Source organism: Dryobates pubescens, chromosome 3, assembly GCF_014839835.1.
Source record: "Dryobates pubescens isolate bDryPub1 chromosome 3, bDryPub1.pri, whole genome shotgun sequence".
NCBI lineage: Eukaryota > Metazoa > Chordata > Aves > Piciformes > Picidae > Dryobates > Dryobates pubescens.
Window position 1 is genome coordinate 14,037,040 of NC_071614.1, and position 14,870 is coordinate 14,051,909.

At 50.9% G+C, this 14,870-nt stretch overlaps 1 protein-coding gene across 2 annotated transcripts in view; it reads right to left on the reverse strand.

The window, feature by feature from the left end:
• Nucleotides 1–315: 315 nt before the first annotated feature.
• Nucleotides 316–14,870, reverse strand: part of COLEC12 (collectin subfamily member 12) — a 110,114-nt gene continuing 95,559 nt past the window's right edge. Inside the window, exons 1-8 of one of the 2 annotated variants that reach the window (XM_054179691.1) lie at nt 12,581–12,681; nt 10,526–10,566; nt 8,145–9,191; nt 5,912–6,400; nt 4,814–4,950; nt 3,877–3,986; nt 2,059–2,204; nt 316–889 (exon numbers count right to left, since the gene is read on the reverse strand). In XM_054179691.1, coding sequence (XP_054035666.1) covers nt 870–889; nt 2,059–2,204; nt 3,877–3,986; nt 4,814–4,950; nt 5,912–6,400; nt 8,145–9,191; nt 10,526–10,535 — 1,959 coding nt within the window. In that variant the 5' untranslated portion in view covers nt 10,536–10,566; nt 12,581–12,681 and the 3' untranslated portion in view covers nt 316–869. Of the gene's footprint in view, nt 890–2,058; nt 2,205–3,876; nt 3,987–4,813; nt 4,951–5,911; nt 6,401–8,144; nt 9,192–10,525; nt 10,567–12,580; nt 12,682–14,870 lie in introns of those variants that run through there. The other variant, XM_054179690.1, reaches the window with a different exon arrangement.

Sequence of the window (14,870 nt, forward strand, 5' to 3'; positions counted from 1 at the left end):
TATTAATAAGGCCTTTGCATGGTACCCTGCTGGAAGTCTGGCTGTGGCCAGAGCTGTGGTGGTTAGTCCTTAGCTCAAGCATTACACATGCAGATGGGCTGCACACAGTAAGGAAATTGCTACCTAAAATCTGCTTCAAAAGTTATTTAACCAGAACAAGGCACCTGGGAAATTACAAATATTTCTATCTGGAGAAGGATTTCTCTGTGGCTAAGCTAGGCTGGCAGCAAACCTCACTGAACCATCAGTACCTTGATTGTTTTCTTTGGCCCCTGTGCACTATGTTTGTAAAACAAAACCAAGTCAGTAAAAAACAACAAAGAAGAACAACTGTAAAAAGCAAAATATTTTGTACAAAAATACAAAGTTTTAAAAGCTCTTTAAAGTATATTCCAGAGTACTGAGAGGAGCTGGACTATAGATATATTTATATAACATCTATATACTCGTGTAGCTGAATCACTTCCCTACATTTGGGATCTTAGCAAAGGAGACTCTGTTTACACAGTTGCCTTCTGTGATCTTGTGGAGGAGTCACCACCAGTCTCAGGCTGACAGAAGGTCTTTTCTCAGAACACAAAAGTTGGTTCTGCATCTGGTCACTGGTTGGGAAGAAAATCTCTAGCAGAAGGAGCTCAGTGGCATTTCCTGATGCTGTGGCTTGAAAGGCCTCAAACACTGGCAAGATGCTGGAGAAGAGCTGCTGCTGAATTCCTCTGTGCATTAAACCCAGTTTTCAGTGCTCGCTGGTTTATGTCTTTCTCTTCTTCCCCCCCCAGTGTTGGTAGGCAATGCTGCTCTCTCCCAGGATTTTCTTCTTCTCTAAGCAGATTTCTATTGCATGTAGGTATCTGTAAAGTCACAGCCAACTACACTCCAAATATTTGCCCTACAGGATGAGAGAAAAAAGGAAAACCAAAAGAGGAAGAAAAGTAATCATGGGAAAAGTCTGTGAAGGTTAAATGCACTTCCAAAAAGAAAAATGACCATTAAAGTGTGTAAAAAGCTTAAGCAGAGTCACATTCAGATCCTTTAAGTCTTGGAAGAGAAACATTTGTAAACCTTGAAGTGCTCCTGAGATAACAAATGTGTGCAGGAAAAGGAGGGCAAATTGCATTGTTACTGACACAGAGTCCTTCCCTGGACATCCCAGCCAAGCTGAGTGCAGCTTTGTCTTGTTTTGCTTTAGGGGAAATCCCATGGATGGAATTGAATTCTGGTCTAGTGACATTTCATAGATTCATAGAGTGGTTTGGGTTGGAAGGGACTCAGCCACTTCCAACCCCCTGCCATGGGCAGGGACACCTCCCACCAGCCCAACTTGCTCAAGGCCTCATCCAGCCTGGCCTGGAACACCTCCAGGGAGGAGGCAGCCACAGCCTCCCTGGGCAACTTGTGCCAGAGTCTCCCCACCCTCACTGCAAGGAATTTCTTCCTCATCTCCAGTCTCAATCTCCTCTCTCCCTTGTCCTAGCACTCCCAACCCTTGTCCAAAGTCCCTCCCCAGCTCTCCTGGAGCCCCTTCAGGTACTAGAAGGCTGTTCTAAGGTCTCCCCAGAGCCTTCTCTTTTCCAGGCTGAACAGCCCCAACTCTCTCAGCCTGGCCCCACAGGGGAGGTTTTCCAACCCTCTGATCATTTTATGGCCTCCTCTGGAGCCTCTCCAGCAGCTCCAGATCCTTCTTGTGCTGGGGGCCCCAGAGCTGGAGGCAGTGCTGCAGGTGGGCTCTGAGCAGAGCAGAGGGGCAGAATCCCCTCCCTGTGCTGCTGATCTCCCTGCTCTGCAGCTCAGCACTCAGCTGGCTCTGGGCTGCCAGGGACCATTGCTGGCTCCTGAGGAGTTTGTCACCAACTGACACTCCCAAGGCCTTCTCCTGCAGGCTGCTCTCCAGCCACTCCTCACCCAGCCTGGATTTCCCTGTTGCCCAACACAGTGGGGTGGATCTGAGTAGAAGTGCTCCATGTGATTCCCCCTCTTTCTCCATTGCATCTAGCCTGGATCCTCTCTCCTCTAGCTGTACCAAATCTGGGTGAAATAATCAAACCAGCCCTTGCTTACCTTTGTCCATGTCTTTTTCACAAATGAAATTGTTAACATCTTCACAGTAGAAGTCATTCCAGAGCCCAGCATAGATCAGTCCAGCACAATCTTCCCCTGGCCCGTGCCCATGGCTCCAGTTATCAGGCTGCCCAGTTTTCCAGTTTCTTTCAAGCAAAAAGCAAGAGATATGGTTGCACAACTCTCACAGGGCAGTGTTTCACCACAAGAAATGAAGGAAAACATCATGAGATCTGTTCTGAGCGGGAAATGGATGTTGAAACAAACAGTACATGACTGACTGAAAATGGGAAACAGATGGAGTGCAGGGAAGGGAATCTACTGGGCCTCAGGCTGCCAAAACTCAGAGACCTAAAATTAGAGCCATCAACTTTATTTTAGTTTCTGGATGTCCATGCACACAGAGTGGCAGTGCTCTGTGCTTCACCTGCCCATCCCCAAGCCTGCACAGCCTGCACTTCTGCTGCCAGAGGGGACTCGGGGGAGCTGGCAAAAGTGATGCCAAGGTGGCAGTGCTCTGCCATTGCTGACTGCTCAGCCCCCTGCCTGCACTGGGGCCAACCTTTCGAGAGAGGGACATAAGAGATTTACTTGTTTTATGGACCAGTGCTTGGATGGGAAGAGACTCAGAAGGAATGTACCAAGTCTCTACACCCCTATCTTTGGAAGTCATTAGCTTCCATGGTGAAACTTCACACAGCATGTGAAAAGCTTGCAGCAAGGGTTTTCCCATCCTGTTTTCATTTAACAAGTGAGAAGTGCTTCCAACCCCAAGACTTAGAAGTTCCACTTCCCTGAAAACAGGTTGCTGAAGGGAGCTTGTGATTGCTGGCTGGCATGGTTCACATTCAGCTGAAAACATCCTGCCTGCCACAGATCATCTGAGCAGGCACCTGGGAGCACACAACAGCTTTCCAGATGCAATAAAATGCTTTGGAGCTCAGTGAGTGACAGCTCTGAGGTTACAACAGGGCACCTAAACCCAAAGCACAGCCTAGTGGAAAGCTATTGAAAGCAGTGGATGAAGAGGGAGTCAGTCACAAAGAGAATGAAAGATGAAAACAGAGAGAGAAAGGGAACTGCATGACAGCTCTGTTGCAGTGCTTCCCTGTTTCTCATCACACAGACACCGACGAGATCCCAGTGAATCACTTCCTCACATCTGACTGCCTGCAGTCTGCTGTTCTGGAGCACAGCATGCTCGGCTCTATCAACTCTTCAGCCTGCTCCACAGGGTGGAACACGTGGGTGGCTGCAACCTGTTCCAGCTGGGACAGATGAGGTGCAGTCCTGGGATTGCTGGAGAGCTGCCAGCTCAGCATTCAACTGGCCCAGGCACAGCCACCCTTGCTTCCTGCCTTTTCCTTATGCTCAATGCTTTCCCCTCAGGTTTAGGCTTTATCTAAAGGCTGCTCACTCCTTATCACAACCAGCACTCTGTTTACAGCCAGTTGTAATGCAAACCCAGCAGATTCAAGGAGAGATGTCTTGGGTTGAATTTGCCTTATTTGTATTACATTGGATCTCAGCTTTGTAAGACAAGTCAGGAGCAGTGTGCTGGCAAGGAGCAGTGTGCTGTGCAGTTCTGTCATTCTTCCATTCAACATTCAGCTTTCTTCCTGGCAAGGAAAGGAAGCCTTGTGCATGCAGAAGGGAGAGGGAAAAAATCCACTTCAGCAGCACCCTCAGCACACAATTACCTCACTGGCCTCTAGAACCCTCTGGAGCCACTGGCTGATTTCTAAGGCTGCTTTGGGAAGTGTCAGCAGGACTGGCAGCACCTGCAGGCAATCAGCACCGTGGGGGTTATTTACATACTTGTAGACTGGCAAGGACCCATCCAGCCATCGCCACTCGTTTTCCTTCTCTGAATCCGTGAGGCCAATCCAGAAGCTGCCTTTCCCAAAGATCTGCCTCTTGATCCATTGCTGTGGAAGAGAGATCTTAGTCCATAACAAACACAGCCACCTTTGGGAGCCAAAAGGCTACTCTGCTTTCATCAGCATCTTTGTTACCAGGAGAGGAAGTGCCAGGGAAATGTTGAGGATGTGTTTCAGGCTTTGGCCTTGTGACCCCTTGCCCACATTGGAATCCACTGCAGTGTTTGCATGGGAGCTGGGCCAGCATCTCATAGGCACAAACTGTAACACCCCCCCACCAAACAGTAAGCAGTTGGATCTTGATGTCTCTGCTGCTTTGTCGCCACCAAAGAATTGTTCACAGATTGAATACCAGGTTGGAAGGGACCCCAGGGTAAGAACAGAGTTGAAATGAGCTGGCCCAGCGCCCTGTCAAGCTGGGCCTTGCACTGCCTATTTCTGTTGAGCACCACTAAATGTGCATCTATATTGATGGGTAGATGAACAACAGTTTGGGCTCCCAGGTAGTCTTAGGTTGCAGTATTAAAGCAGACAATTTACAATCCAACTATATTCACCACTGAAAAAACCCCAACAAAAACCCAACACATTTTGGGCCATGTTCAAGGCATAGCAGACTCCATCCTTAAAGGTTCAAAACTCCTTCAGTTCTCACCACCCTTTCTGGCTGCTCTGTGCCTACCACCTTATGGGTCAGTACCATCTCTGCTCACACTGCTTTCTGCATGTGTAGAGGCTGTTGAGAGGACAGAGGGTGGGCAAAATGCTAACAGGATCCAGTCACTGTGCTTCACTGCATGCAAGTGCTCTCAGCTTCCCACTTGCCCTCTGGCTCCAAACTTTCTTCTTGAGAAACAGAAGGAGAAGGCAATTACCTGCTCCTCTTTGTTGTTTATGATAACCAAGTGGGATGACCTCTCTTCACAGAACACCTTTGCCTCTTCAAAAATTTCTCTTTCAACTGAAAAGTAGTAGCACTTCTCTGTGTAGTTCTTCCAGTGAGGTGAACAACCTGCCATGGGAAGTGTTTTATGTTAAGCCAGGTGCTGGTATCTCCACAGGCCAGCAGTGACTGCGCAGGGACAATAACAGCTGAGGATCCCATGCCCACCCACACCATGCTGCCACCCGAGGTACTTACAAACAGGCTGGGGATTCACTCATCAGTGAAAACACAGGGGATGATTTACCTGTTATGGTTCTGAGGCTGGGTGCCTTTAAGAACCGTGAAGTTACAGACTTCCAGGAGGTCCAAAGCATCCAGGGGTGGACAGGAAATGGCAATGTTTGGTATTTCATCCCCATAAGCCCTGCATCTCTATAAAGCCAAGCATTTCTGCTTGCTCTGCGCTCACCCCTCCCTCTCTGCTCCCGGCAGGGTATGCAGGCTGCCATCTCCCTGTGGGGGAGCGAGGCCTGGTTCAGCCTTGGCAATGCTGCCAGGTGGGGCCTGGGGCAGCCTAATTGGGGCCTGGAGCTGCCAAGCTGAATTTTGTGCTGTGCCACGTGGGTTCAGTCATGGAGGATGCAGACAGGCATGGGCATGTGGGCGCACATTGAGGCCTGGAGTTTTGGCCTAAGTGGGGGAGGGTTTTTTGACAAGGCTGTTGGCCTAAGGAGGTTGTTGTAAGCCCAGGTGGCAGGCCTGGGCTGGGGCTGAATGTGCAAGCGGCTGTTCTGTACTTTACAGAGTTGGGAATAGCTCTTCCGTCTCACTGCCGAGGCTTCCCCGTCCCGTGTGAGAGTGTCTGTGTCTTGCTCTCCTCTGGGGGGTAAAGTGTTGTTTCTGTCCACTCCTGATGGCACCAGCTGCACCACTGCCCTGTGTCCCTGGCTGCTAACGCAGCAGGTCCGCAGGGGCAGCGCGGCCGTGCGGGAGCCGCTGCGCGGAGCAGCTGCGAGGAGCGGCGGCGCTGAGCGCCCCGCGCAGCGCTGTGCCAGCAGGGGGCGCAGGCGCCGTGTCCATAGCTTACCATTGGCCTCGGGCTCCGCCGTCGGCTCGCTCTGCAGTGCCATCGGCTTCCCCGGTCCCGGTGGCCCCGGTGGGCCGGGTGGGCCCTTTGGACCGGGCAGCCCGGGGACTCCAGGTACCCCAGGCAGTCCTCGGGGTCCTGGTACCCCTGGCTCTCCCACAGTTCCTTGCAGGCCTTGGAATCCCTGTGGGCCTTGTGGCCCCGGTGGTCCGTCCTTGCCTGGCGGCCCCGGTGGCCCCGGGACGCCGCTGGGCCCAGGCGGCCCTGTCTTGCCAGGGGAGCCTCGCTGGCCTTTGGAGCCGGGGGAGCCTCTGGAGCCTTTCCCTCCTTTTTCTCCGGGTGGCCCGGCTGGCCCAGGGGGACCCTTCTCACCTGCAGGTCCTGGTGGCCCAGGCTCTCCTTTCTCTCCTTTTTGTCCTTTTAGGCCAGCGGGGCCCAGAGGACCTGGAGGGCCTCTGTCACCCTTAGGTCCCCTTGGACCAGGAGGACCTGAAATGAAACAAGCGTGCACAGTGGGGACATGGAGAGACACAGAAGCGAAGCCCCCCGGGGTCCTGGTTTAACACACCCCAGGCACGCAGCACGGTGCGGACCGGGCGAGCAAGCTGCCTCCAGCAGAAGCTGTGTCTGCTCCTCAGGGGCTGCATGCATCCACAGCCCCACCGAACACAGGACAGAGGACATCAATCTGATACCCCTTGTCCTGTGCTGAGGCACCAGGCCCTGCAGACACACTGGCTGCTGCTGCTGCATGCAGCACTGCCCAGTGCTGCCCCTGCTCCCTGCTCTGCTCCCCGCTCTGCTCCCTGCTCTGCTCCCCTTCCTTTCCAGCCACATCTCACTGCTCTCAGCCTCTCCCTGCAGGGTCTCCGTTTGCTGCTCTGGCAGCAGTGGGTTGTCAAAAAGAGAAGCTGAGGCTCAGAGAGGGACAGGCCAGCGCTGGGAGGGACTCAGCTGGTAACTGTCTGACTGTAACAGCTAAGAGAGGGAACAGCAGCATTCTGACAGCAGTAAACAGCACAGTCAGTTTGGATTCTGATAATGGATGAGCAAATGCCTTGCCAGTACCCTGCCCCCTCCCCCAGTCCACATAATTTCAAATCCTCCAGACATAAATTCCTAAACTGTAATCATTTAGGCCTGGTTGCAGTGAGAGAGGTGAAGGTTACTGACATGTAGGGCAACAAAGCTGGGGAAGGGTCTGGAGAACAGGGCTGGGAAGGAGCAGCTGAGGGAGCTGGGGGTGTTCAGCGTGGAGAAGAGGAGGCTGAGGGAGACCTCCTTGCTCTCTACAGCTCCCTGTGAGGAGGCTGCTGTGAGCTGGGGGCTGGGCCCTTTTGCCTAGTCTCAGGTGACAGAAGGAGAGGAAACGGCCTGGAATTGTGCCAGGGGAGGCTTAGGCTGGAGATGAAGAAAATTTCTTTGCTGCAAGAGTGGTCAGGGACTGGAACAGTCTGGGACCTGATGGAGTCCCCATGCCTGCAGGTGTTCAAGAACTCTGTGGCCATGGCACCTGGGGACAGGGTTTAGTGGCCATGGTAGTGTTAGGCTGACAGTTGGACTGGATGATTGCAGAGGGCTTTTCCAGCCCAAACAATTCCATGATTCTGTGTAGTCTTGGCTCTAATTCAGCCTTAGTTTATCTGGAGCAATGGGTTCATATTTGTGATTGGAGTGCTGGGCCTGAGCCGTTTTGAAATCTGAGTGTTCCCTGCCCCTGGGATAATACTCGACTGGGAGGAACCTCCTAAACTTGATGCTATTTATTTCTGGAGAGAAGAAAATACCCCAGGATTAAAAACTAGGCAAAGCAGGATGCTTTCTGGCAGACTAACGACTGGCTTAGAGTGAAAGAGCAGCTTGTTTGTTTCAGTCAGGGTGGGCCTTTCTGGGAACAGTCCCACAGATAGTTTTTAGCTGTTTCCTCCCGAGCAGGGATTGGTTTCTTCAGGCTCCACACCTTCCATGGCCTGTTTTAGAAACTAAATCAAAAGCAGATCCTGTCAGAATACAATTTTGCTAAGTCAGAACCTTCTTTCACAACATCCCAGCTATGTAAAGAAGGCACAGGACAATTAGCATGGAAAATACCAGCGTTTGCAGAGTTCAGGATGAGCTAATGGAGAGCTCCAGGACTCTGCCCTGGCAAGGATGAGCCTCCACAGAGCTGAAGCAGCAATGCAAGCAGGAACTCAGCAGAGACCACTCTAGGCACTGCTAGGAGGCTGCATACCTTGCAGGATAGTGAAGTTCTTGAGGAGCTGGCCGTGTTTGGAGTCCACTAGCTTCATTTCTTCCATGATCACTGACAAGTTGGCAACTTCAACATCCAGCCTGGACCTCATCAAATCCTGCTGCACCTTGAGAGATGCAGAGTCCAAGCGGATGCTGGCCAGGGTGCTGTTCATGAAAACCAGCTCGTCTGAGTGCTTGCTCAGGGTGTCTGTGCAAGTGGTCCTGACCTGGTTGAGGTTGCTGGTCAGAGTCCGTAGGTGCTGAGCAGTGTAGCTGATGTTGCTGATGATATTGACTATGTCAGTCTCAAAGACCTGGAACCTCTCTTCCAGCTGGCTGAATTTGGCAGAGGTTCTGTTTTCATATTCTCGGTGCTGTTCCTGCAGGTCCTTCAGATTTTGCTCATTGGCTTGGGCAATGGTGGTGATGTTCTCCATCTGGCCACTGAAGGAGCTGAGCTGATTGTTCATGTCCTCCAGTGTATCATTGTTAGCTTTTGCCAGTGCTGAGTTGTTGGCAGCCAGAGTCTGTAGATTCTGCACTTTCTCCTTGAGCCAGTCAGTGTCCTTCCGGGCCTGAAGGACCACCTGCTGCAGGTTCTGGAAATCATTCTTGATTCTGAGGATAGCCAGGCTTGTGTCTTCCATTGACTTCTGCAGCACACTGATCAGATTTCTTTGCTGTATCTGGGTCAGGTTTAAGTTGTTCAGGTTCATGATGACCACGTTATGGGAATGCACTTGGTTTTGCAGGGTTGTCTGGATCGTGCTTGTGTCTTGCTGAAGATTGTTGATATAGCCAGTGTATGCCTGAAGAGTCTTATTGACACTGATGATCATGAAAGAGTTACTGTCTAAAGTACTTCTCATTTGGCTCTGCCTGTCATCTAACACATTGCCAGACTCTTGCAGCTTCTCCAGTGTGACTTTGTTCCTGCTGGTTTTCTCTACAATGTCATGGAGCTGCTGGCGAAGGGCCAGGATGTCAGCCCTGAAGGTAGACAGTTCAGTGTTAGTGTCCATGGCTTTTTGTCCAGCTTGGTCATCTAGTGCAGAGGAAAAAACATAGGAAAGCTTCAGGATGAGTTTTTCAAAGCACAGCTCAGAGCAGCACAGCACAGGGTATTTTAAGTACACTCAGGTTGTCAGGATGCTGTTAACAGAACTTCTGTGCTGTCTTTGTGAGAAAGGAGCAAATGTCTGCCACTAGGTAGAGAAGAATTCCAAGAGGCATCAGTAAGACCTTGTGTGTTGGTGAGGAGAGCACAGTGGTGATTCTGTCATTAAACATGGGAAGGACTGCTGTTAGAAACTGCTGAGCACATGCAGTCAGCTGTGCTGCACTCTGCATGAGAACTGACTGGAGGCAGAGTTCAGAGCATTAGAGGCACCAGTGAGGCTCTTCTGGCACTGCAGCTACACTTTGCAAGAAGCTCAGAAGGAAGTTTCAGCTTTTCCTGTTTCCTTCCCCCGTTCACTGTGGTGTAATCCCTCTAGCTCTGTTGTTTAAAAGATTGGATTTAGCTTAAAAGAAATCTCCAGTAGCTATTTTAAACCAGTCTGGGTTAGAGACACCAGCACTGCCCACAGGCTACCCCAGATAGGACAGGACATGAAGTGTTCCTGTTTTGCTCTCCAACACTACTGCTTTAAATGCCATTGATTTTGCTGTTACTGCTTCCTCATGGTCCCAGTTTGAGAAAGGCAAAACCTTTCATCTTTGTGGAACTGCTCTGCTTTCACTTGCACTGCCCTGCAGAATGCTTCTGGAAGCCTGTCTGGGTATGATTAAGCTTCTGAGGCTGCACAGCTCCCCAGCCACGACACAGAAACCAGGGCAATAAGCACTCAACACTCACTTTGAGGGAAGAATTTTTCCCTTGACCTCAAACACTTCCCTCTCCCACATGCAGCCCATCTATTTGTGTCCCCATCTAAGGGTAGCTGTATTTATGAATTATGCATTCTGCAGTCCATAATTTCAGATGGCTGCAAAGGAGAGCAGGAAGCTTTTCATAAACTACAGTGAATGCAGCTGTGTGTGGAGCTTTCTTCTGCTGTGTCTGAGTGAGTCATGATGGAGAACATCCAGTGGTGGCTTGTGAGATCGTAGTCTGAAGTGTTTACGGAGCCTTCAGTGGATAGACATCTGCCTGAGCACAGCTCTCCCCCTGCCACTTGTCTCACTTCAGGTTCTTCTCAGCTCTGACTCTCTGTTTGCCTCTTGGATTTAGCTCAAATTACATTGTGCTCCCCACAGCTCTGGCAGCTGCCAGCCCCACATACAGCTAATCCCCGGGGGGCTGCCTTTCCTTCACCACATGCTGTGACCCTGCTCTCCTTTGTGCCTCCCACACACACTGCCCCACAATTTTTTTACCTTCCTCCATGGCAAGTCCATTTAAATGGGAACTGATTGTCCTGGCCATCCATCCAGCAGCATGGAAAGAATGGGCATGAATGAATCAAAGGTGCTCCAAGGTGTGAAAACATCATCAGCACAACACAAACCCCACACAGAACCCAAACGCCTGCCTGTGGGTTAGGATGTGACCCTGCTGGGTATGGCCCAGCAGAGGAGGAGCCACTGAGTAACTTCATGTTCCACAACTCAGTGCAGGTAATTTGTCCTAGAAATCCATTTCTCAGGGCATGGTCATGGAGCTAAGCAACACTGATTTCAAGAAGCACCCCCAGGTATGAGAATATTGACACAGAACTGATTACACAAGCTAGGAGTCTGTTTTCCCAGACAAGGAAGAAAGGTAAATGGTAGTGAACAAAATCCTTACCCATGATCTTTTTCCATCATCCTGCAAATTGAGAACTGAGATAGAACCTGGGAGGTCCGAAATCCTAATGACCTTGTGTCCTGCATTCCCAGATGACTAAGAAACATTTTATGAAAGTAATCACCTTGCCTCAGACACAAGAGTTTGAGCAGGTGACTGCTTTGGCATCATTTAAAATGGCCTTGAGTTTTGAATCCTTACTGAGAAACTGAAGACTCAAAATGCAAATGAAGATAAGGAACTGGCTGGATGGCTGCACTCAGAAAGTTGTGGTCAATGGCTCAGAGTCCAAATGCAGGCAAGTGGTGTCCCCCAGGGGTCAGTGCTGGGACCAGTGCTGTGTAACATCTTTGTCAGGGCCATGGGCAGTGGCACTGAGGCTCCCTCAGCAAGGCTGAGATGACACCAAGCTGTGTGGTCTGGCTGCACACTGGAGGGAAGGATCCATCCAGAGGGACCTGGACAGGCTGCAGAGCTGGGACCAAGACAACCTCATGAAGTTCAACAAGGCCAAGGGCAAGGTCCTGCAGCTGGATCAGGGCAATCCCAATCACAAATCCAGCCTGGGTGAGGAGAGCAGCCTGCAGGAGAAGGCCTTGGGGGTGTCAGTTGGTGACAAAGTCCCCAGGAGCCAGCACTGGTCCCTGGCAGCCCAGAGCCAGCTGTGTGCTGAGCTGCAGCCAGAGCAGGGAGAGCAGCAGCACAGGGAGGGGATTCTGCCCCTCTGCTCTGCTCTGCTGTGCTCTGCTCAGAGCCCACCTGCAGCACTGCCTCCAGCTCTGGGGCCCCCAGCACAAGAAGGACCTGGAGCTGCTGGAGAGGCTCCAGAGGAGGCCACCAAGATGATCAGAGGGCTGCAGAACCTCCCCTGTGGGGCCAGGCTGAGAGAGTTGGGGCTGTTCAGCCTGGAGAAGAGAAGGCTCTGGGGAGACCTTAGAGCAACCTTCCAGTAGCTGAAAGGGCTCCAGGAGAGCTGGGGAGGGACTTTGGACAAGGGCTGGGAGTGCCAGGATAGTTCCAGCTCAGTCGTTTGAGCTGGAAAAGGGGAGATTGAGACTGGAGATGAGGAAGACAGTAAGGGTGGGGAGACACTGGCACAGGTTGCCCAGGGAGGCTGTGGATGCCCCCTCCCCAGAGGTGTTTAAGGCCAGGTTGGATGAGGCCTTGAGCAAGCTGTGCTGGTGGGAGGTGTCCCTGCCCGTGGCAGGGGGTTGGAACCAGATGACCTTTAAGGTCCCCCCCAGCTCAATCCATTCTATGAATGTATAAAACCAGTATCAAAATGTCTGGGTGAGAGATTTTCATTTTACAGAGAATCTCTTCTGCTGTGGCACAGCTTCTGCTGTGTTTTACATCTCTGCCTCAGAGAAGACTCTCCCCTGAGGATAACCCTTAAACCTCTGTTTATTTTAGCATAAATAATTTCAGAGGGGCTTTAGTGGGAGCTGTAAATATTGAAGTATGCTTAAAATGAAGTCCCAGGCAGTGCTGAGCTGAACTCTTTCAAGTGCTTTCCCAAGAGCTTGCAGAGCTGGCCCAGCAGTGCTGGACATTGTCACAAGCTCCAGGCAGTTTTCCTGCCACTATCTCCCAGAACATCCCAAAGCCCTAACACAAAAGGGCTTCTCCAGTGTGTAGCTTACCTAATTTCTTCAGGTCACTCTCCACCTCTGTGAGCTTTTCTGTGTATCTTCTGTGGGAGGTCTCCAGGCCACCTGTCACATTATCCATTTTTTCTACAACTAGGGGAAAGAGAACAGTGTGTTAGTGAAGGAGGGAAGGGGAATGATGAGAACAGTCTGGTGAACAACATAGCAAACCAAACCCCATCACTATGAGCAAACAAAAAAAGACACCACCCTGGCATGTCCTTGCTTGCCACTGCACTCTGCTGTTGCTCTGGGCTTGGCACTATGAGTCCTCTGAGACCTGCGGCCTCCAGCTTCTCACACAGAATACACCAAGGCAACAACTGCTTGTGTGCAACTCAGCAAGAGCAAAACTACAAGGACAGGCTGAGGGAGATGGGGTTCTTCAGCCTGGGGAAGAGAAGGCTCCAAGGGAAACCTTAGAGCAACCTTCCAGTACCTGAAGGGGGCTAAAAGAAGGCTGCACAGGACTGTTCCCAAAGGCCTGCAGGGACAGGACCAGGGGCAATGGCTTCAAAGTAGAGAACTGCAGATTTAGATTGGATGTTAGGAACAAGTTCTTTACAATGAGGAGCACTGGAACAGGTTGCCCAGGGAGGTGGTTGGAGCCCATCCCTGGAGATATTCAAGGCGAGGCTGGACAGGGCTCTGGGCAACCTGATCTAGAGGATGTCCCTGATGACTGCAGAGGGGTGGGACTGGATGAGCTTTGGAGCTCCCTTCCAGCCCAAACCACTCTGTGATTCTGTGAACTGTTGGAAGGATGAGCTTCTTTCTGATAGTGGGACTTGGCATCCTTCCAGTCTTCAGTCTTCAAGCAGTCCACAAACATCTCTTTGCTTGTGAGCAATCTCTGCTGAATGTGGAAATCCCTCTGTGGGTTTTCCTCATCAAGCAGCTCCTTTTGTTTTAGCAGTGTTCTCACGCTGCAAGCACAGTGCTGCGTGGCACAGGCTGATTGCTGACAGAAGTCCTCCTTTTATTTCACTGTGAGTAAGTTTTCCTTAAAAAGAAGGTTGCCTTTGGTTGGTTTGGTTTGGTTTTTTTCCTCCTGTGCCTTTCATTCATTAGAAATTGTCACCTGGATAGCAAACTTTGGGCTGAGCCAGCAGTTTGGTGATGCCATTGACAAATGTGGGGATCAAATTGGAAACATTTGATAATGGTAAAGATGACTGAAAATGGTCTTGAAACCATTGTGCCTCGTGAAGATGCAGGGATGGTCACTCAGCAGCTACAGACTGAGGGCTGTCTTTGTTTTAAGAGTGGAGAAATGCTCTCTAACTCCTTTCAAAGGAGTTAAAGGAAAAGCTCCACACCAGATTGGAAAGAACTGGGGGTTGGTCTCTTCTCCCAGGCAATCAGCACCAGAACAAGAGGACACAGTCTCAAGCTGTGCCAGGGGAAGTTTAGGCTTGAGGTGAGGAGAACGTTCTTCACTGAGAAAGTGGTTCAACATTGGGATGTGCTGCCCAGGGAGGTGGTGGAGTCACCATCCCTGAAGGTGTCCAAGAGGGGATTGGATGTGGCACTTGGTCCCATGGTTTAGTAGTCATGAGGTGTTGGGTGACAGGTTGGACTTGATGATCTCTGAGGTCTTTTCCAACCTTATTGATTCTATGGTTCTATGATTTTTAAATGGCAGTGCTATTCATAGCTACCTACAGCAGCACAAAACATATCAAATACACCAAGCCATAGTCCACTTCAGCCACAGGTCTCTAAAAACCTCCTTAGGCCAAAGCTTTGCACTGTGTCCCTCCAAACCAGGCTAAAACCCCAGGCCTGAAATGCCCCCCCCCAATACCTCCCTGCCTGCCTCCCCATAGCAAACCCAAGTGATGCAGCTGGAAATTCAGCTTGCCAGCTCCAGGCCCCACTCCCCTGCAAACCTGAGATGAGGCAGCAGGGAGAGGAGAAGGGGCCTGAACAGCCTGTGCTGCTCATGTACGAAGAGCAGATGCAGGCATGCTGGCAATGAAATAACAAGAGATGACATTGGACCTCTCTAGGTTCTGGAGGTCTTTATGCTTTCAGTTTGTTGAACCTGTAACAATGGCTGATGTGATCTTTATTATGTAACCTCTGAGTCACTTTCCTGTCACTGGGACAACCTGGTTGGTTAATGGGATTGACACAGAACAAGCAGAGCAACAGATGAAGAGCCCAGGGTGACAAACATGGCCAATGCTTGCAAGGTTAGAGGCAGCCCTCAGCTTCCACACCAAACCTTGTCTGGTGCATTCAAGCCACAGCCAAGGGCACACATTCCTTCTCCTGACAA